General features: G+C 37.5%; 1 protein-coding gene across 1 annotated transcript in view; it reads right to left on the reverse strand.

The window, feature by feature from the left end:
* The window catches only part of Ola1 (Obg like ATPase 1), a 186,445-nt gene that overhangs the window by 141,461 nt on the left and 20,329 nt on the right, over window positions 1-24,655 (reverse strand). The window contains exons 3-4 of the mRNA XM_008855282.3: window positions 10,045-10,188; window positions 5,855-5,982 (exon numbers count right to left, since the gene is read on the reverse strand). Coding sequence (XP_008853504.1) covers window positions 5,855-5,982; window positions 10,045-10,188 — 272 coding nt within the window. The remainder of the gene's footprint in view (window positions 1-5,854; window positions 5,983-10,044; window positions 10,189-24,655) is intronic.

Here is a 24,655-nt window from a genome sequence, read left to right on the forward strand (position 1 = left end):
ACAAGGCTTTCCACTATCTCCACTTCTCTTTAACATAGTGCTTGAAACTCTTGCAAGAGCAATAAGACAAGAGAAGGAAATTAAAGGAGTTAACAATTGGAAAAGATTAAATTATCCCTTTTTTGCAGATGATATATTATATCTAAGAGATGCCAAAAATTCCACCAGAAAACTCCTAGAAATTATAAACAAGTTCAGTAAAGTGGCAGGTTACATGGAAACACTCCCCTTCACGATAGCTGCAAAAAAATAAAATATCTCGGAATAAACCTGACAAAAGACATTAAAGACCTCTACAATGAAAATTTCAAATCTTTAAAGACGAAAAGATTGGCAATAACCTACAAGATACAGGTGTAGGAAAGGATTTTCTAAACTGGACATCAACTGTCCAGGAAACAAGGTTAAGAATTAACAAATGGGACCTCATTAAACTAAAAAGCTTCTGTACGTCAAAAGAGGCAAACAAGGAAGCAAACAAAATGCACAGAATGGAGGAAAATCTTCACCAGTGACACATCCAACAGAGGTTCAATAACCAGAATATATAATGAACTCAAAAAACAGAGAAATATCCTGAGTATATAACGAACTCAAAAAACAAAGAATTAAGGAAGGAAGAAACCCAATTAAAAATGGGCTAAGGAGCTGAACAGAGAGTACTCAAAAGAAGAAATAAAGATGGTTAAGAAGCATCTTAAAAGGCATTCAACATCAATAGTAATTAGGGAAACACAAATTAAAACCACTTTAAGATTTCATCTTACCCCAGTCAGACCAGCTAAGATCAAGAGAACAAATGATACCAAATGTTGGAGAGGATGTGGGGAAAGGGGAACACTCATCCACTGCTGGTGGGACTGCAAACTTGTTCAACCCCTATGGAAAGCAGTGTGAAGAACTCTTAAAAAACTACAAATGAGCCGGGCATGGTGGCGCATGCCTTTAGTTCCTGCACTCAGAAGGCAGAGGCAGGCGGAGCTCTGTGAGTTCAAGGCCAGCCTGGTCTACACAGAAGAGTTCCAGGACAGCTGGGACTACAGTGAGACCCTGTCTCAAAAAAGACCAAAAAATAATAAATAAATAAATAAATAAATCTTTAATTTTATTTTCGTTTGAGAAAGTACATCATGTAGTTCACGGCCTTGAGCTCTTGATCCTCCTGCCTCAACCTCCCCAGTGCTGGGATTTGAGGCATGAGCCACTATACCCAGCTTCTCAATGTGAGAGATAAATAATGCCTAGCTATTTTTAAAAAATCAGAGGGAACCATATTAGTCCAACAACCTACTGACAAATTCTACATACAACTAGATAAAGGAATATATGTCTAGGCCAGGTTTATCTGAGAGCGTTTGATTTTGCCCAAGCTTTATCTATATAGCACATGGTAATTAAAAGTACCAGACTGGTGGAATTAACCTTCTTGGATGTTTAACAGCCATACTATGAGGCCCATACTAATTTGGAGAGAGGGATATTAAAGACAGTTTTTGCTCCTTTCCCTCCTAGGTTGACCAAGTTCCAGGGGACTATGAGCATCTCTCAAAATGTCCTGTAATTGTGGTGAGTCACCTGTCCTCTTGATCAAGGAGGCCGTGGAGATCCCACCAGATGGACTTGAACCAGTGTCCAGTCTAAAAGAGGACGGTCAACACAGAGGAATCATTTCCTTCATGCTTCCAAGCAAAGCCAGCCATGGTCAAACAGGACCTTTGACTTATCTTCACAAAGACAGAACTGGTAAAAGAATGGAGCCAGGTGCTCTTCCCAAGCCCATGTGACCCCTGAGGAACAGATCCTCAAATGACCTTAAGAGTAAAAATAAATTGGTTTATCTGGGCCAATTGTAGGATCTTAAACACCCAAAAGGAAAGTATAACCAAAGATTAATGAGGTCAAAATAATTCTTTAAGAGTCCATATATATAGCTGAAGGCTACATAACAAGAAACAATGCCAGACAGGAGATACCTTCTTTTGAGGTATTGGCCAGGGTGCCCCAAAAGACTCCCAGACAGTAACCCAGCATAAAATTGGGAAAATGAACAGCAGACGCCAATCTTATCTAAATATTGACAACTGATTGCTGCTAGATGAGGAACAGCTGATCTTCCTAAAACAAGGATCTCTAGATAGGCTGACTAGATTCAGCAGATGGACACACACTGGGGAATGGCTAGGGGCGCCGACAACACAGTGGACAGTAACAGCGATGAGAGAGTATATGGGCTCCAGTGGTGGGGGGAGGCTATGGGTGGGTGCCATTTGGAAAATGGGTATACAGATGAATAAGATTGTTCTGTATGATATACACACAAAAAAAATCAACAAATTTTAAAGAAAAGACCTATATTTGAGAAGGAAGCATAAAAATTTACTTCGTGTTAATTAGTAGAGGTGATAAATTGAAATCTACCTGATGGGGCTGGAGAGATGGCTCAGCGGTTAAGAATACTGGTTGTTCTTGCAGAAGACCCAGGTTCAAATCCCAGCACCCACATGGCAGCTAACTGTCCATAACTCCAGTTCCAGGGGATCCAACAACCTCTTCTATCCTCACGGGCACGACACGGGTGCACTTACCTACATGTAGGCAATACACTCATACACATAATGACTTTATATCCATACTCAGGTACTAAGGATCCGAGTGTAACCAATTGTGACTAGTAATCATCAGATACATAGAGATTAAAGACACATGCATACAAACATCTAAGCATTAGTAGCATTAAAAATGTAGGAAACAGTCAGGCGTGGTGGCACACGCCTGTGGTCCCAGCACTTGGGAGGCAGAGGCAGGGGGATCTCTGTGAGTTCAAGGCCAGCCGGGTCTAAATAGTGGGTTCCAGGACAGCGGGGGCTACAGGGAGCCCCTTTCCCAAAAAAAAAAAAACAAAAAAAAAAAAAGAAAGAGATGTATCCTTGCTCTGGAAATTGTTATTGACTATGTTAAAGGTGTAATGAAATGCTTCTTCTAATCATGTGGCTATTAAATAAATAAATAAAATAAATTTTTTAAAAAGGGAATGACAAAGTTAAGCCAGGTGTGGTGGCGCACACCTTTAATTCCAGCACTCGGGAGGCAGAGGCAGGTGGATTTCTGAGAGTTTGAGGCCAGCCTGGTTTACATAGTGAGATCCAGGCCAGCTGGGGCTACAGGGAGAACCTGTCTCAACAAAGACCAAAACATAAAAATAAAAATAGGAAATGACAAAATTAAGAACAAAAGTGGCAGTACATAGTAATTGATAAATATGTACATTTAAAATAAAGGAGGAAAGCAGCAATCCAACAATGTAATTACATATCTATTATTAGAATTATTCAACGTCTACTTCTACTACTAGACTAGGAGCTCCATAAAAGAGAATATATCAGACTGTGATAATATATCTCCAATACCAAAACAGAGAACATTTTCTATTTAATGAAAAATAAGTTAATTACATTTCTGATGACCTTAAGCTATTTTAAGAAAATAATCAAAGAAGAATCTGAATGTTGAATGCTGGGTTTTTTAGATTTAATAATCTAATTGTTAAAAATTAAAATATATCACTTGGAATTATCAATTTTCACAGCTAGAAAGCAACCACTTATCTTTCTAATCTCTACCAATTTTTTCTCTAACTCTTTGAGCCTTCTTAAAATTCTAGTTACAAATGTATCATCCTGTGTTCTATACACTAGATAATAATGTGTAGCATATTTCATCAATTATATGATGTATATATTCACACTTAAGATCTCTAAAATCAATCACTGTAAGAAAGCATTATATCTAATTAAATAAATTTCCCTGTTTCTTAATGATGGTATCTTTAGTCTAAATAAATTTAAGATATGCATGTTACTAACCAAACTTATTTTTTCATTAAGGATTAGAAAAACTAACAGATAATTATGTGAGAAACAACAAAACCAAAGGCATTTTACTACTAACACTTACTAAAGGTTTCAGCCTATCATAAGGACCTTACTGTCATCCTAAACTGCTCTAACTCCCTAACATCCAACATACTTGTTCTGAAGTCACACAGGGAAATGCGGTCCATGAACCTTTTGTTTTTCAGTCTTCTACTTTCATTCCCATTCTATTTTAAGCACTGTTGCACTTGTCAATCCATTCCCTCCCATACTCAAATCTTCAATTCTCTGGTCACCATTCTCCCATCATTATCTATCAATCCTGCTTCTAGACAGACATATATCCAGATGTCTCAGGTACAAATATTCAAAACAATATTCAACACAGAGCTCATCATCTCAATATTTGCTGCTTTCTATACTTGACATCTCTGAAGATATGCTGCTGCTTCATCCACTGACTCTACCTTTTTTCTGTCTCTGAAGCCCTCACATTAGTCATCAGAACAAGCAGAAAAACACAGGGTTTCTTTCTATGCACAGGCGCTATGTTTGCATCTCTACATAACAGAATACCTTATCACCATCTCCATCTCATTCTTTGCCTATATCACAAACTCTCCCAGAAGGTCTCTCTGTACTTTAATTCAAGGTATGGAAACCTAAATTAATGCTTCCAAAATCATTCGCTGTGAGTTTTTGTAATGAACATGAATCATTTGGCAAATAAAAAACTTTAAAGACACAGAAAAGATAGTAGCAAAGTTTTTTGTTGCTTGCTTCAAATGACCAAAAAAAAAAAAAAATTGGTCAAAAAGCTATAAAACTTTGCAAAAGTTCATTCTCAACTGTTATAGTTATCTAATAAAGGACCAGTAACAAAAGCACTGACCCAGCCAAAGTTGTCCCACATCTACTTTGTGTTTCCTTTGTCAGTACTAATTTGGTCATTATAATACTATTACAATAAAGTGCAGACTTAAACAATCTTTATCCTAAATCCTTCTATTTTGTCAGATACTGTTCTTTTATTTTTCACATGTGTGTGTGGTATATATGTGTATATGTTCATGTGGGGGGACCACATATGTGTCCAAGTGCATGTGGAGGCCCAAGGTTGATGCAGGGAATCTTCCTGAATTACTCCTCTACCTTATCCTTTAAGGTGGCCTCTCTTATCAAACCCAAAGTTCACTGATATGGCTAATTTCCCTAGCCAGCTTGCTCTCTGGGGATCCTATCCCCACTTTCCCAGGCTGGAATTACAAATGGGCTATACCTACCAGACATTTACATGGGTTCTGGAAATCCAAATTCTATTCTTCCTGCTTGTAAGGCTAAACCATCTCCCCAGCCCAGTCACTGTTCTTATAGTCAAAAGAGTCTATGTCAACTCATGGCTCCTATCTCCCTTTTCATTTTAGCCTTCTCTCCATAAGGACTAGCTGAGCTGATCTATATTTTCTTCTTAATCTTGTCATCTCTTAACAGATAACCTGAATGCCTTTCATTCCTCTGAAATAGTCAATTCTTTGTCAATTCTTCCTTTTCAATACGTGGAAAAGCACAAGTGCAGAAAAGTTATACAACATAAAAAAAATTTAAGGGTAGTGATAGAGCTCTTACCAAGCATGCACAGGTCCTGGGGTCTCCCCAACACAAATAAATAATAAACAAATAAATAAACAAACAAATAAATAAAATTTCAAAATGCTTTTATAATCAACAAAGTTAGTTTCTGTCTTTAATCCTGAAAAGGGGATAAAATTCAATTAGATTATAGTATCAGTATGGCATAAACTTGCTATGGAATAATCTTTCCATGTGGTGATGACAGTAACATTAAGATGAGAAATCAATAAACTCATAATTCATCTTACAAAGCAAAGTTATCTCTATCAACTATTCATTTCTAATTTTGTTTAAGCAGTATGGGAAATAAAACACTGGACTTAATAAAATCAATAAATAATTGCACTTACGTGTCAGATGAAAAATTCCATCACAGGCACTAATATGAGATAGAAAGGCATTCCCCAGGCCCTGCCCATTGTGAGCTCCTTTCACAAGTCCAGCAATATCCACTACATTTAAGAAAGCAGGAATTTTGCTGAAATACAAAAGATGAGTTTATTATCAACTAAAGAACCTGTTTATCAACCAAAAATACCTCCCCAAAATAAATGAGAAAAATGAGAAATAAACTCATTTTTTACTTCTTTTTAAAAAAATTTTAATTACATTTTTAAAATTTATTTTGTGTGTATAAATGCGCATGCCATAGCATGCTTGTGGAAATCAGATGACAAATTTCGAGTCAGTTCTCTCCTTCCACCATGTGGGTCCCAAGGGTTAAATCCAGGTCATCAGCCTACTTTACTGGCTGAACCACCATCCTGGCTCTCTTTTTTTTATTTTTGTGTGGTGTGCAAGAGATGTGTGCAGGCGTCTGTGTGGGCAGGCATGTGGTGGTCTTCCTCACTCACTCTCCACCTTACTCACTGAGACAGGGTCTCTCAGCTGAGCCCATAGCTCACTGATATGGTTAATTTAGACAACCAGCCTGCTCCAGGGATCACCTATCTCTGCTTTCAGAGCACTGGAATTCCAAGCAGGCTGCCACATTCACCTGGCATTTACATGAGTGCTGGGGATCCAAACACCAGTCCTCATATTTACATGGCAAGCACTTTATCCACTAAGCCACCTCCCCCCCAGCTTCTTTTGTGTGTATGTATGTGTGTTTGTGTGTTTACACGTGTGCATATCCTATGGAGACCAGAGGTCAACCTCAAGTACTATTCCTCAGGTGCCATCCACCATGTATTTTGAGACATGGCTTCTCACTTGGCCCGGAACTCGCCAATTAGGCTAGGTTGGCAGCCAGCAGGCCCTAGGAATCGATTTGTCTCCACTTCCCCAGTGCTGAGATTATAAGCACACCCCTCATCAGGCCTAGGTTTTTTATTTTTAATGTGGGTTCTGGAGTTTGAACTTGGTTCTTCATGCTTCCACAGCAAAAGTTTTACCAACTAAGCTAAATCCACAGTCCATATCATGACTTCCCTACTTAGGAAAACAAGGGAAAAAATTATAGCCAAATAGATGTATTCTATAGCTGAAATTAAAACTCCTATCAATAATATTGCCAAAAGTGCTCATGACACATGCACATATCCAAGTACCAAGATCAAGTAGGCAGTTAGAAATTTCTCAGATTCAGCAGAATCCAAGGGTAGAGACAAACCTGAAATTTATCAGTACTTCAAAATATTGAAGAAAAAAAGTGAAAATTAAAAACAAATTCTCAATAGAGAAAAGGTAAAAACACTGCATGTTTGTATAGTACTAAAAATAGGTATCAGAAATGATTGTTTCAATCTGTACTGTTAATCTAGAAAGTTATTTTTACTATAAGCATGTATTCTATCTTTAATTAGATAAAATTTTATTAAAGAGAAAATAAGATAATGCAGTAAGATAATTGGGGGATGGGGTAGCTGGAAAGATGGCTCAGACATTAAAACCACTTGCTACTCTTCCAGAGGAAGCGGGTTCAGTTCCCAGCACCTGCATGGTGACTCACAATCACCTGCATGCATGTGCTGCGCATATATATATACTCAGACATACACAAAAAATAAATATATTTTAAAACATTTTTTAGAAAGATAATTGTAAGAAGTTGAGACAGTGGAACAATATAGTAAAAAGAATAAAAATCACCTCTACTCCCTGTTCCTTGATATCACAGGTACATAAACATTGAAAGGTACATCCTTTAATACTTTATACTGAGTGTGTTCATGCAAGCTTAGGATTGCTTTCTCTAGAGCATTAATAACTTTTTGTATTTATTTATGAATTGGTATTACAGACTATCAGCTCATCTCTAATCCTACCCAACACTGCAGGGTTCATTCTGGGTTTCTCCTTATCCATATCTGCTCCTCTCTTCTCCAGCACTGAGAAGCCTAGCTTTTGTTATCCTCAATATAGCTGCACCTTTGCTCATTCCCTTTTTATAATCACTCTCTTCTCCCACGTCATTGCTGCCTAACTTGGAGGTCCTTCTGCTTTGAGCCCTGGCTACTCTGAGGTTGCTCTCCTGCCAACAACGGTCCTTATACAGGCCCCACCTGCCCCCATGCTGCTTGTCTTCCCACTGGATTCCTTCCTTGTATGGACCCTTGTCACTGCAAAACTGTGGTCATGTGACATTGCTGAAAATTCTCAAAGGTATGAAAACACAACAATAAATCTTTTGAATTTCAAATTTGCTGAAATTTTAGGCAATGAGGGTAAGAATTCCTCAAAATTTTCCTCTACTGAAAAAACAATGACTAAATGTTCTTACAGTAATAAAGAAACTGAATGGGAATTATCTACATTTTTTTCCATAACTTGGTTTTGGCCTTTTGTGTTTCAGCAAGTAGGGAAGGAGAACTGACAATTATTCACAGTATTTCTTGCTGCCTCAGACTTCTTTGTTCTAGAACTACAGGTCTTCGTAGGTCCTTGTTTTGGTTTGGGCTTTTCTTTTTTTAATAAAGGAAAAATTCTACCTAGAAGTATCATTCCATCTGTTTCTACCAAAGAAAATCAGAAATGTTAGGCATTCTGTGCTTATTTCGACACAGGGATGAGAAGGATTTTGTAGATCATTTTAGTCTTGAGTTTACAAGGTTGAAATTATTATTTAAATCAGTACACTACAGCAGAATTAAGAATACAGTTGATCATATGTATCACAGGCTCTGCAAGTTCAGATTCAACCAATTACAGGTCAAAAATACTCATGAAGCCACCCGCTTCATTGTGGCACGTGCCTTTCTTTAATCCAAGTATTCAGAAGGCAGAGGCAGGCAGTTATTTGTGCAATCAAGCCCTGCCTATTTGATACAACAAGTGGATACAGGGAGACCCTGTCTCAAGAAACCAAAGAAAAAAAAGAAAAGAAAAGAAAAGAAAAGGAAAAAGAAAAGAAAAAATCAAAAATTCATGAAAAAGAAACCACTTGTATTGAGGATGCAGACTTTGGGGTTGTTTTGTTTTTTGAGACAAGGTCTCACTAGGTAGCCCAAGTTGACCTGGAACTTCCTGTGTACACCATCCCAGGATGACTTCCATCTCACAGCAAATCTGCCTGACTCTGCCTTCTGAGTGCTGGGATTAAAGGTGTGCACTACCACGCCTGGTCAGCATGTAGATGTTTTTTACTTGTCATTATTCTCTAGACAACATAGAACAACTATTTACAGAAGATTTACATAAATTGTATTCTGAGGCTGGAGAGATGGCTAAGCAGTTAAGAGCACTGACTGCTCTGGCAGACCACCAGGGTTCGACTCCCAGCATCCACATGGTAGCTAACAACTATCTGTAACTCCAGTTCTGGGGGAATCTAATGCCTTCTCCTGACCTCCTCGGGCATTGCATAACATGGGTGCACTTATACACATGTAGGTAATACACTCATATACATAAAATAAAAATAATTTAAAAAATAAACAAATGCATTAATTGTATTCTAAGTAAACTAGAGATGATTTTAAGTATACAGGAGGAGACACAAAGATTACATGCATAAAATTATTATACCATTTAAAGTGAACAACTTGTGGCATCTGCAGGGTCTTAGAACCAATCCCCCATACCTGTCTACCAAGGGACAACTGTACAGTAAAAATTTACCTTAGCCAGGCGTAGTGATGTATGCCTATAATCTCAGCATTGTAATCCTAAAGTGAGGCAAGAAGACTGTATGTTCAAGGCCAGCTTGGGCTACATAGTAAAACCTTGTGTCAATAAACAAAAACAAAAAGATTACCTACAAATTCAACTACCCAGAAATAATCATCAATTAATTTGTGATCTTCATTGCTTACCTTTTCCCATGAATAATATAAATTTATATAATAATACACTAATAAGATTGTATAATACAGGCTTACTTACTGCCTCTACTTCACAATCCCCAGAAAAAAATAATAACTGCAATATTAACAGGTAGAATCCTTCCTTCCTCCTTTCTCTAGTCTATGTTACTTTTATAATTAACCAAAGTAATGCTACATTAATTTTAAAAGAAAAGCTAGTGATTCTGAACATATCAAATATGCACATTTACTCAATTATAAAAAAATAAATAATGACATAAAGTATTTCTTACCTTGCTGGTTTGTGATACTGGCAAAGGAAGTCAAACCTTTCATCTGGTACAGGTACTCTGCTCTCATTAGGGTCAATTGTACAGAACGGGAAGTTCTCTGCTGAAGCCTGACTATTGGTTAACACATTGAAGAAGGTAGACTTCCTAGAATAAAAGAAAGCAATTTCAACAATTCTTAAATTGCAAAGAAAAATGTATCTGATTCTAGATTTGCTGTTCAAATAAGATCTTATAAAAGACCAATCTAGGAAGAAAATGGTTTTACTAAGACAAAATACCAAATGTAACTTATAATTTATAATGTTATAATCATGTTATGTTCTCAATTTCAGTCTATTTGGAACTTGAATGTTTCCAAAGAATCTTTGTTATAAAAGATAGCTGGGGTTTGGGGGAGTATGCAGAGAGCAGACTCAGTGGTTAATACCTGCTGCTCTTGTAGAGCAGCAGAGTTCTGTTCTGAGGACACACATGGTAGCACACAACCGCCTGTAACTCTAGTTCTAACTACCTTCTTCTGGCCTCCGTATGCACCAAGCATGTGGTCCACATACAATACATTCAGGCACACACAGAGACTCACAAAATAAAAATAAATCTTTTTTTAAAAGATAACTGGAATTTCATGTCATATGAAAAATATATTCGTTTCATTGTACCTGGTAATGTCAGTATAATTTCACCTATATCCAACATAACCTTCTCTAACATGACATATTGATTTAAATCAAGATAAAAGTCCATTAACATGGAATAAACTGGTCACTAATTTTCCAATTATCCGATTTGTATTACGTGATATGTTCTCAGAGGATTATGCCAACCCATAACGCCAGTCACATTTTCTTAAGTGCCAAAAATCAGAGTAAAATCCAAAACAAAGTGAGGGTTTGTTTTATTGTATGTATACGAGTATATTGCCAGCATGTTCTTAAGTGTATCAGTGATGTGTAATGCCCACGGAGGTCAGAAGAGGGAGTCAGATCCCCTGTAACCTAAGTTACAGATGGTTGTTAGCCACTATGTGGGTGCTGGGAATAGAACCTGGGTCCTCTGCAAGAGTGGTTAGTACTCTTAACCACTGAGCCATGTCTCCAACCCCAAAAGTGAGAGTTTAAAGGCTTGCTGATTTGATGGGACTGGAGAGATAGTTCACCAGTTAAGAGCACTTCCTGCTCTTACAAAGGACTGGAGTTCAGTTCTCAGCATCCACATCTGTGGCTCACAACCACGTGTAACTCTAGCTCTTCTGGTCTCCACGGGTACCCACCAAGTGCCTGCATTCACAAAACATACACATACACATAAATTTTTAAAATAATAAATCCTTTTTGAAAAAAGGGGGTAGGGCTTGCTGATTTGTTTTGGACTATTTTCCAATTCTATTAACAAGAGAAACAGTAGAGAATTCACTTGTAGTGACTTTTCCTAGCTCCAGATGTAGGATGTACAAGGAATGCAAAGTAGTACGAATTACTTTGTTTTTGAGTTTTAACTGCAAAAATTGAGGAAATGGCTAAGGATTAATTGGTAATTATGAGGCTAGTATTTAAAAACTCTAGCTAAATGCAATCATGTAAAAATGTTTGTATATGGACTAAATTTGATAACAAAGAATACTCAAAAAGTATAATTATTGTGTTAACATGGCAGAAATCAAGATTATTTTTCTCTTTCCCAAAAAAAATTTTAAGGTAAAACTGTCTCTTCAGATGAGATCTAATCAGCTTATATTCATTGGGCGGGGGGGGGGGGGGGGGGTCTGCAAGAGGTGGGCGAAAGACAATACCGTGCTTATCCACGGTTAGCTCATCTGAATGAACTTTTAAACCAAAAGAATCACACTTTTTTATTATTTAATTCTGAGAGTCTTATAAAAAATGAACAAAAGATTAACAATCAAGGCTATCTCAGTGCTACTAGTGAGAAGTATGTTTTAACAATAAGACACTGAACTATGCCCACCTGCAAGTCTTTAAATACTGCTCTTACATCACATTCAGACTAAAGATTCAGAGTCAAGTAGAAATGTTTGCTAAAATAGACACATAAATCACTGCTGGTTAGAACAACACTAGTCAAATCAGCAGCTTTCAAATGCCTGCATATACTGAACAGAAAGGGTAAAGGCGGGCATTATCGGGCTTCTCTCCAAGTCTACAGATAAATCCCCACGTTTAAAATGTATTCAGAGCTGGGTGTGGTGGTGCACGCCTTTAGTCCCAGCACTTGGGAGGCAAAGGCTGGCGGATCTCTATGAGTTCAAAGCCAGCCTGGTCTACATAGTGAGTTCCAGGACAGCTGGGGCTACAGGGAGACCCTGTCTCAAAAAGACCAAAAAATAAATAAATAATATAAAATATATTCAGGTATACAGCTATCAAGTCACATTTTAGAGACAGAGGGTTAGATTCATGCTCAGCCAACAACTTACAGACCAGTGTTGACTGTTGTAGTTATAGTGGTAATCCATAACAACTTAGAAACAACGTCAAAACTCTAGGAATAAATGAGAGGAAATCACTGACTTCTATAGTGTTTAATTTCTATGTGTTTTAATTTCAAACCTGTAAAGATAGATGTCTTACTACTTAATTTAAAATAGTATATATACTCATCAAGGTATAATCCATTTACTTTCCAAAAAGACTGTAAATCCTAGGCCCATGAGATGGTTCATCAGATAAAGGTACTTGCCACACAAACCTGGTAACCTGAGTTTGATTTCCAGAACCCAGTGTAAAGATAAAAGAAGAAAACTGATCCATAAAGTTGACTTCTGACCTCAACAAACACACCAGGGCATATGCAACCCCTCACACACATGCCCACACATGTACAATGACAATAAATAATTTAAAAAAATTTTAAGACTATAAGGCTTAATATAATTTAAAACAGTAACACATAGAATGGATAATTTTAAAGAGAATTACATTTAGGCTATAATCCTTAAATGTCATGCCCATTAAAAATGGTCAAGATTTCTTGAAGAAATGACAGGCTTTAGATTTGGAACAAAAAAACATATATAAGATCAGCTGGGTATGGCAGTACATGCCTGTAATCCCAGAACTTTCAAGCCTGAAGCAGGAAGATCTTGAATTTGAGGTCAGTCAGGGCTATACAGCAAGACCCTAAATCAAACAAAAAAGGAAAAACTTTGATTCTCAACTTTTCCCACAGAACACAAGGAAACTATTAAAGCTCACAGAGTTCTACCAAATGAACTGTGTCCCAGATACTTCAAGAGGCTGAGGCAGGAGGATAGCTTATTCTCAGGACTCATAAACCATTCTTGGTAATATAACATGACCAAGGCTAAAAACAAAAAGAGAAAGGGGAGAAAAAAAAACACTCTGGAGTCAATGTGAATACACCTACTGGCCAAAGGACCATCAATCAGAGGACCAATAAAAATGGATACAGCATATTATAACAAAAAACATAATTTTAATATTCATCAGTTGTAAACAAACTTAAAATTTTTTTTTTTAATTCTTACTGTCTACATTTAAGTCATGTCCACATGAATGCTAAGTGTGGCTGGAATATGGCTCCATGGCAGAACCTGCTTATCATGACAAAACCCAGAGTTCAATCCTCAGCATTACACACACACAAAAAATTGAAGGTTTATCCCTTAAGTCAAACATGGAAAAATACAGCAAAAGAAAGTTCCATAAGTTCCTAGGCAGAAAAAAAAAACTTACATACATTCAAACTAAAGTTGGAAAACAATTCTCCATTTTCATAGGTTGTCTCATTTTAGATAGGCTTCAAATTTCAGAAAGCCCCAATAATTCTGTAGGATGTAAAATGCAAACTGAAATGGGGAAGAAGGAAATAAAAACACGTCTAAGAATTATCACTACACTAGAAAAGCCACAAAGAATCCATATCTTCCAATAGCTTTCTAACTATAATAAAGTAAAATGAAATTAAGAAGGAAATAGAAAGCATCTAAGGATTATAGACTTCAGTGACAACTTAAAGCTCTTTAAAAAAAAAAAAGATTTTTTATGGCCACACCTGGCCAAATATTTTTTTTTCTTTTAAAAAAAAGAATAGCATTCTAAGCCTGGCGTGGTGGCGCACGCCTTTAGTCCCAGCACTTGGGAGGCAAAGGCTGGTGGACCTCTGTGAGTTCAAGGCCAGCCTGGTCTACATAGTGAGTTCCAGGCCAGCTGGGGCTACAGGGAGACCCTGTCTCAAAAAGACAAAAAAAAAAGAATGGCATACTAATGATTCTGCAGGCAAAATCCAGTAAGACCAGAAAATTAATCAATGGAATGTTCAAAGAGAAACAGGATATATGAACTGTCTCCAAATAGGGAAAATGGGGATACTTTAACTGGGAAGGGGGGAGGTAGAAAGGAAAAGAGAAAGAAGTGATAAATAATACTTGGATGGTATGAAAAACCAGAAGGAAATATATTAGTTCAAAAACCTACTGAAAAATACACATCTAAAATCTGTGCATGAGTGCATATGTATAGCTTAAGGCTATAGAACAAGAAACACTGTGCCAGACAAGAGAAACCTCCCTTCAAGTTGCTGGTCAGGGTAGTCCAAGAGACTCCCCAAATTACACAAGCTATTGCCACAGCCCTTGATTACCTCCCAAAACTTGAAGATAAGACCCTATTGCTAAAGACAGGACATATTTCAGACATAGGATTTGAAGCAATGGAGTTGGAACTTACCTGGAAGCTATCTTCCCTAAAGGCTAGCTCTCATAGTTCTGGAGAGCACTATGCAGGCTGCTAAGGGAGAACATCAATTGATAGTCCAATCCCAGTTTTATGACCTAATAACCACAACGACCAGCACAGCAAACACTGGTGCAGTAGTTGCACTTTTACCTTGAGGATAATCAATAGCTAGCTACCTAATCAGACTTAAAACCCGCTCAATGAGAGGGAACTCATGTGTGGTACTGAAAACATAGCCAAATACACATAGGCAAAGAGCTCAGAGATCTTATAGACAACCCCAAGTCTGTCATGTCCCTAGACAAACAATTTCTTACTACATGCTAAATATGGATCCTTATATTTACAGACAAGTATGCTAAGTCACCATTCATCAAAGAGGCTTATTTTGCAACAGATGGAGACTATTACAGAGTTCCACAACTGGTCACACACAGAGAGTAAGTGTCTATGAAATGCCCAACCCTAAGTGACACATCTACAATGAAACCTCTACACCTAAGGCTCATAGAACATAGTACAACAAGGGATAGAGAAAATACGAATGCATCTCCTAACTCTCATCAGTGAAGCGTCCTCATGCAACAGAGAGCAATGAACACAAAAGGTCACAACTGGTCAGAGTAGAGAAAAAGAAACTGCAGAGTGTGAGTCCCTGGACAGAACTCCTGTATTAAATTTCACCCACTCAGCGCTCAAGGACCATTGCATAAAAGGGTGGAGACTGTAAGAGCCAGGGGAGGAAGGTACATAACCACAAGGAAACAAGAGTCTTACAGGTTCCTGGGATTTTGCTTATATGAATTTACAGCAATAGTGACAGCATGCACAAGACCCATGCAAACCTGATCGGACAAAAAAAAAAAAAAACAGCATATAACTAGGGAAATGTGCAAGAGGCCACAGCTAAGTGAGGGAGAGTTGATATTCTTTAAGGGAGTAAGGCTAGACAGGCTGAACAGAAGGGACATCTGTATACACAAACTTGACTCGATAGGCCTTAACATCTATGACAAAATGCATGAAGTCATGTGGGTGGGCTATTGGGGAGGGGGATAAATAGCAAAGGTGGGGTCTAAATATGATTATGATGTACTGTATGAAATCCACAAAAATTCAATTAAAAAGTTATTAAAAATAATAAAATAAAATGGCACATCTAAAAAATTCTCCTACTAATAGTCATTAATTATTGTGGTGGTTTAGCAAATGTATCAAATTCTTTTGATATTCTTTTCTCCAGAAAATAGAGCTTAATTCCCCTCCCCTTGAGTGGAGGCTAGACTTAGTGACTTGTTTTTAATAGAGTACAGAAATTGAAAAAAAAAAAAAAGATATATATCTTTATAGTAACAGAATCTGGCAGAAATCACTTTAAACCAGTGATCAAGGTTAATATTAATTAATGAGTCACGTAGATATCATGCACTCCTTGACCTTGCAATGAGAAGGGTACTTCACCTCCATGGTACTCCATCTAAAAGTTCATAGCACAACTCCTGATTTCAAGCTATTTTTAAAAAGCTATACTGATCAAAACAGTATGGAACTGGCATCATAAAGATACACACAAGCCAGAGAAACTCAACAGACCTTTTACACATGGTTAAATGATTCCTAATAAGGGTGCCAAGACCACAAAACATGCAAACGATAGTCTAAGCAAACAGTGTGGGGAAAATTACATATCTATATGAAACAAAATGAAGTTGGACCCTTACTTTATACCAAACACAAAAATTAAAGACATCAACTTTAAAAAAATCTGAGGGTGTCAGTGGCATCAGAGAAATAGAGACATACATTTTGGGAACCTCAATTTAGGTAAAACTTGATCCTTGACTTCCATACAGAAAAGAATTTCAAGGCAAGCCAGTATGGAGCAGAGTTGGGGTTTATTAAAAGACATTTTTATAGAGATTTAAAAAAATATTTTATTTATTATTTTTATTTTATGTGTATGAATGTATAGCCTGCATGTGTGTGAGTGCACCCATGTCGTGCAATGCCATGGAGGTCAGAACAGGGCTTCACATTACCCTGGAACTGGAGTTAAGGACAGTTCGTAGCCGCCATGTGGGTGCTGGGAATCGGACCCGAGTCCTCTGCAAGAGCAGTCAGTGTTCTTAACCATCTCTCCAGCCCCCAAAAGACATTTTTATATAGATTTTAAGCACAGGAATTAAGAAAAAGAGAAGAGTTAAGAGAAAGGTGTTCAGGAAGAAGTTAAGACACATCCAAGAGCCTGGGTATGGGCTTCTCTAAGAGAACGATGCACTTCACTGTCTTTTCAATGGACATATATAGAATTTGGGTGGGTTTTGAAGCATTTATTTTCAAAGAGTTGTTAAGGAACCTAAACAAATTACAGGGTGATTGGGGGGTGAGGGGAGACCTGACAGGATTACAGTTGATAAGGTGGAACTCTAGATAGCAGGGGATCACTGTAAGCAAAGTACATAGTCTTGAGAGTCCCAGGAAATGTCCAGAAAAGGAATGAAGCCCTACCCAAAGTCATTAACATTCAGGCCTTAAGCCTAGCTCATTATTATTTTCACATAAAATACTTATATACAGAAGGAACTATTATCGCTATGTTGCAATTTTCAGAACAAATGCTGTTTACCATTCTAGAATCCTTGCTTCTCAGTTTGCAAGAGGCTTCAACCAAACTCCAGGATGAGGAGCCCCTTTACTTCTCATGGCCCCATAATTATCTCTGTCCTTTTAGGTTGCCTCAAGAACACACAACTCCAAGAAGAAAATATAAGGGAAAAGCCTCCTGATGTTGAATTTGGCAACAATCTAGACATGACTCCAAAAGCACAGATAACACCACCAAAAACAGAGAAATGAAGATTATATCAAACTTAAAAACTTATACACACCAAAGAAACAACAAAGACAACTCACAGATTCCAAGCAAATAACGGTTAATAATATCTAGAACACAGAAAGAACTACAGAACTGAAGAATTGGCTCAGCAGTTAAGATCACTTGCTGCTCTTGCAGAGAATCTAGGTTTGATTCCTAGGACCTACATACCCTCTGTAACTCCTGTTCAGGGAATCTAATGCTCTCTTCTAGCCCAGACACCAGGCACATACATGGTGCACATACATGCACATGGTCACTCATACACATAAAATAAAAACAAATAAATAAATCTTAAAAAAAAAAACTCAACTTAAAAAACAAAACAAAACAAAAAAAAACAGTAACCCAAAAACTGGCCAAAAATGTCAAGTAGATATTTGTTCAAAGATACAAAAATGACCAAAAAGCGTAAGAAGAGATGTACAACACTAATAATCATTACAGAAATGCAAGTCAAAACCACAATTAGAGGCCAACAGATGGCTCAGCAGGTAAAGGCACATGACACTCAAGTCTGAGGACCTGAGTTTGATCCCCAGTACCCACATAGTGTCCTCTAACCTCCACAGGTGTGCCATGGCGCAGCTCACCCATGCACACATCACACACAAGCACAATAGTAAAAAAAAGAATCAATAAAGAACATGTTATATACATTCAATAGAGTATTATCTGTCCCTTAAAAAGGACATCTTGTCACATGCTACAACATGGATGAACTCAGAACACTAAGCTAAGTGAAATAAGTCAGTCAAAAGAGGACAAGTACTGTGTGATTCTACTTACATGAGACATTTAGAGTGGTCAAGATTATGGAAAAAGCGGAACAGTGGTATCGAGGGCCAGAAAGAAAACAGGAATGGAGAGTTCTATGGTGAGTATATAGCTTTAGAAGTATAAAAATAGTGGCTGAAGAGATGGCTCAGCAGTTAAGAACACTGACTGTTCTTGCAGAAGACTCAAGTTCGAATCCCAGCATCCACATGGCAGCTAACAACTATCCATAACTCCAGTCCCAGAGGATCCGACAGCCTCTTATGACCTCCACGGGCACTGCACAACCTGGGTGCATTTACCTACATGCAGGCAATACATGCATATAAATAAAATAAAAAAAAAATAAAATTTTTAAAAGTATAAAAATAAAACTTTTAGAGATCTGTACATTGTCAATACAATTAGCAGTACTAAACTGTACCCTTAAAACTAATTTAGGGTGCCAGGCATGATGGCACATACCTTTAACCCAAGCACTTGGAGGAAGAGGCAGGCGGATCTCTCAAAAATAAAACAAAACAAACAAAAACCCCCAAACCAAAACAAAACAAAAGAATAATTTAAGGTAAATTTTATATCCTATATTTCCTACCATAATTTTTAAAATTTTTTTGAATATTTTATTATTTTTATTTTATGTGTATGCGTGTATTGTCTGCATGTAGATAAGTGCACCCCTGTCATGCAATGCCCACGGAGGACAGAAAAGGCTGTCAGATCCCCTGGAACTGGAGTTACGGACAGTTGTTAGCTGCATGTGGGTGCTGGGATTCGAACCCAGGTCTTCTGCAAGAACAGTCAACATTCTTAACCACTGAGCCATCTCTCAAGCCCCCATCCTATCACAATTTTTTAAAATCCACAGCATGAGAAAACATAAGACAAACATGGTCAAATATCTGACCTAGGGCTCTAAAAGATAGCTCAGTAGTTAAGAGCACTGGCTGCTCTTGCAGAAGATACAAGTTAGCCCACATGGTTAGCCCACCATATACGACTCCAGTTCCAAGAGATCCAATGCCCTCTTCTGGCCCCCACAGGCATTACATGTGTAATGTAATGCCTCCACAGGTGCAGGACACTGGTGCACTTACATACATGCAGGCAAACACTCATACATATACTAAAAATAACTTTTTTTTTTTTGGTCTTTTTGAGACAGGGTCTCCCTGTAGCCCCAGCTGGCCTGGAACTCGCTACATAGACCAGACTGGTCTCAAACTCAAAGATCCGCCTGCCTCGGCCTCCCAAGTGCTGGGATTAAAGGTGTGCGCCACCATGCCCGGCTAAAAATAACTTTTAAAAAAATGTATCTGACCAATACTCTTCAAAAATAAGCACTGAGAAACTTGCAGGCACGACAGCATGGGCCTGCAATTGTAGCACTCAGAAGGTAGGGGAGGAGCAGAGGAATGGAAGTGGGAAGAGGGAAAAGGAGGGAAATAAAGAGAAGGAAAAAAAAAAGAAGTTTCAAAGAGTGGAAACTTAAGAGATACATGGACTAAATGCAGTATGTTTTTCTATCTGGAAAAGACAGATTTTAGAGATTTGTGAGGTTATGGTTTTCACTAAACTTGTAAAATATTGAGGTAGTATTTCTTCAGATACTTTTCTTATCTTTCCCTCTTTCCTCACTTGTTACATGCATGTTTGTTCCCTAGATAGTATCCCATTGCAGTTCTGATTTCCTTCTCTAATTATTTTCTCTCTTTATACTTCATCTGGATAATTTCTATTGTTCTGTCTTCAAGATCTTTTACTATGTGGTAGCCAATCTGCTGTTAATCATACCCAGTGCATTTTTTATTTCAATTTAATTTTATTTCAGACGTATTTTTCACACAATAAATCTCTACCTATTTTTCATGTTCTTTTTTCATTATCTTACTATTTCTTTTTATATCCTTTAAAAACTTTAGGAAACATTCATAGTACTTATTATTATAAGATTTATAATAATATTTGTATTGATTTTTATCCATTACCAGGTTTTCTGTATTTGCTGACTTGTATACTGTTCGGTAGCTATTTTCCTATTTTTTAGGATGCTTTATAATTTTTATTTGATTCTAGATTATGTATGTTTTATGCTGAATTTCATTTTATTCCTTTAAAGAATTGAACTCTGGACTGGCATTTAGTTATCTGTGTATAATTTTGATGGTTTTGAGGTTTTCTAGTATGGTTTCTTATGATGAGTTCATAAGACTTTGTTTTTATTCTGGTATTGTTATTTTACAAATTGGTTTTAATTAAAAAACATGAATTCACAAACCTAAAATCTCAACAGACTCCAAGAAAAACAGCAGAAGGAAAATCATATGAAAATCAACTGTTGAAAAGTCGATACTGTCAAGTAAAAATTTTAAAGGAGAGCACATGCGAAAAGAGCCACCATATAACTGACTGTTGATCAGAACCAGAGCTCTCAATAAAAATCTAGAAGAAAATGAAAATACCTTCAAAGTGCTAGCAGAAAAACTGTCAACCTAGAATTTCACCCAGTGAAAATACCTTTCAAAAAGGAGGATAATAAATATGTAATAAAATACTCATTATACTTAGTCATCAAGGAAGTACAAATTAAAACCACAATGAAATATCACTCATACACTGCTTATAATAAAGATAGCAATGCTGGGCTTGGTGGGGTGCCCCTTTAATCCCAGTACTCTGGAAAACAAAGGCAGGTGGATAGCTCTTTTACAAGATCAAGGCCAGCTTGGTCTACATTGGAGTTTCAGGCCAATCAGGGCTACACAGTTAAGACCCTGTCTCAAAAATAAATAAATTTAAAAAAATAACAAATACTAGTAAGTAAGTAAATTGGAACCCAAATACACTGCTGGTAGAAAGATAAAATGGAGTAGTCAATTTGGAGAACAATTTGACAGTTCTTCAAATAGTTAAACATAAAGCCATCAAAGGACTTAGAAATATCATACCTAAGAGAAATAAAAACATTTGTCTATACAAAATTTTGTGTGTTTTAAGGCTGAGACTTTAAAGGAAAGCACAAGTACATCAGAAACCCAAGGTACTGAAAATAGGCAAAATATAAAATATATTCTCATTTCATTGAGAATATGAACAAACATGAAGGCTCCAAAAGGTCAAATGTGAGCAATCTGAACAAATAAATAACAATAGTAACAGACTATAATTAACACAATAAGAATCTATACTGATATAAATTATAATCAAATACATGAATGTGAGAACTCTTCTTCACAATAAAATCCATACAAAAGAGATTAAGAGAGCTTGCTGCTCTTCTAGAGGATCTGAGTTCAGATCCCAGGACCTGTTAAAGATAGCTCATAATGGCATGTTACTCTAGCTCCAGGAGATCCAACACCTCTTCCAGCCTCTTCAGGCACTTGCACTCATGTGGCACACACACACACACACACACACACACACACACACACACATAAAATGTGTTGGTCAGGACTTGCTAAAATTTTAATGGAAATTTTAAAACTAACATTTGGGTTTTCTTTCTCATTTAAAAAAAAATCAACATTTGGTAAACACCACAATAGTAATGGTTTCAGATAAGAATCATCAATATATGCCAAAATTAATGAGCAAAAGTATAAGAAATGAGAAATGTAATTATGCTTATTAATAAAAGTCACCCTTAGGCTAGGGATACTTTAGCTCAGTTAGTAGAATGCTTTCCTGGGTTCAATCCCCATCACCCTTTCAGTAAAGAAGTACACTAAATGAGACAAATCAGTATCAATGCTTCTAAAATAAATTAAAACTTAATCCTGACACTTCTGTACTCAAACAATAGATTAACTTGAATTTAATCATGAGGAAGCATCAGACAAACCAGTAGCTGAACTACACTAAAGCTGGTCAATACTCTTCAAAAGTCTCAAGAACAGAAAAAGGGAAACTAAGAAGGCAAAACAATTAAATGCAGTATATATTCTGGATTGGATACTGAACTATAAAAGAACATCGGTAGAACAACTGAAATAAATCAATGTTTATTTCCTGAATCTGATCATTACATCATAGTTACAAAAAACGTTAACATTTAAACCAGCCGTGGTGGTACATGCCTTTAATCCCAGCACTTGGGAAGCAGAGGCAGGTGGATCTCTCTGAGACAGAGGCCAGCCTGGTCTACATACTGAGTTTCAGGCTAGCTGGAGCTACAGGGAGCTGGTCTCAAAAAACAAATAAAATATTTAAGTTATATAACTAGAGTGAAGTAAATCAATATTTATTTCCTGATTTTGATCACTGCATTATAGTGTTCAAAACACAAACAAATAAAATATTACCTTTAAGTAGTATAAGTAGAATGAGGTAAATCAATATTTATTTCCTGATTTTGATCACTGTATTATAGTTACAGAAAATGTCAACATATAGGAATGACCTTTACAATATGGACAGAATCTGAACTAATCACTTTAAATAACCTTGTACCAAAAAGCTCCTATTTGTAATATAAACAAACTCACTGAGCCCTGTGCTCTTGTGAACTGGGCATATGACCTTAATCCATCAGAACCTCACTTTGCCCTCCACCCAAGTGAATGACTTTGGCTGTGCTTGTTTAATAAATCAAAGTGCCCAAAGCAGAGTATTCTCAAAAAGGAGTGAGACTAATTGAGAAGTCTCCTCGATATTATGGGTTTGAGATATTTTAGACCAAGGAATCAAAGGGCAAGATTGTCTGATAAAATAAGGGTGGATACTAGCTTCTACTTCCCAAATTGATGCTGGAAAGGCCACTTCAATAAAAGTATGGATGAAGCCTGGCTTGAGAACAGTTGGGTGAGACATCTGCAGGAACAAAGCGGTTCTCAGAGTTTTGGTCCATTCGTGACTTTAAAAATGAATGTTAGACCTAGCTCTGTTTCCATGGGCCTGCAGGAACTGCCACAGGCCTCTCTCCTACCACAGGCCTCTGTCCAGGGTAAGTCCATTGCGCCCTCCAAGCCTTAACTCCCCCACTCTCATTCACCCTCCCAACTCCGCAGCCTTGCTCGCCTCCGAACCTGGGCCCTGCCCCATTCCTTGTCTTGGGGCCCCAGACACCTGGGGAACCAATACTGCTTCCTGATCCTTTCTATCCAGACCAACATAGTGCCTTCTCTGGGCCCCAGGAGCACTGCTTCTGGGCCTGGCCCCACCCTCACCTCCGCTTCACCCTGGGCATGCACCACCCACCAGCCACTTTCTGGGACACAGGTGCTTACCTTTCCTCTTCCTGACCCTTTACATCCAGACCAACCCAGCTCCTCATAGCAGTCCCTGGGAGTTCTTGGGGCCTCTTTCCGCCCCATCTGCCTTTGCATCTCTGGGGAGCACGGCTACCAGCTGCCCTAGACCAGCATCTTTCCAGGGCCCAGCTCCCAGGCCAGTCCAACTCCCAAATTCCTGAGGCCAAAATCATTCCTGGACGGATCCAGACTTTAGGAGAAAGCCTGAAAAAATCTGACCCTCACCTGAACTGGGCCTCTGTGGGAACTCCTGACAACAAAAGCAATCCACCCACTCCAATATAAAATCAAAAGAGAGAACCTGAAGCTTAGACGAACCAGCTTTTCATGCTCAAAAAGTAAACCACAAAGACACATAAAGTTCATAAAAAGAAGTTCCTAAACTTGAAGGCCTGAGTCTCACAGAAGAATCAGGAACTACAAAAGAAATTCACATGTCAAAATCAGAGAGAAAAAATAACAACTTGAAAAACCAAAATAACATATCCCCACCAAATACCAATAGTCCTCTAGAGGAGTACAATGAGAACCTCCTAGAGATAATGCAGGACATGGAACTCAAAAGAACAATTATAAACATGATAAAAGAATTCAGTGAATTTAAAGAACACACACACACACACAAAAAGAAATGAAAGAACTGAAGGAAGATAGGGATAAACTTTTGAATGAATTCAGAAAAGAGTTAGAAATATTGAAGAATACTCAGGCTGAAGTGAAGAAGGAAGGGAAACAGTAAGCCAATTAGAAACGACAGGAGAAACCCTCACCAATAGGATGAACAAAATGGAAAACAGTATCAAGACTGGAAGATAAAGTGGACGAAATAGACCACTCAAGCAAAGATTATGAAAAATTTAAGAAATCAAAAGAATGGAATATGCAGCAATTGTGTGACACCATGAAAAGACCAAACTTACAAATCATAGGCATACAGGAAGGAGAAGAATCCCAAGATATTGTCATGGACCAGATCTTCAACAGAATTGTGA

Source organism: Nannospalax galili, unplaced genomic scaffold (assembly GCF_000622305.1).
Source record: "Nannospalax galili isolate Female #2095 unplaced genomic scaffold, S.galili_v1.0 scaffold346, whole genome shotgun sequence".
Classification (NCBI taxonomy): Eukaryota; Metazoa; Chordata; class Mammalia; order Rodentia; family Spalacidae; genus Nannospalax; species Nannospalax galili.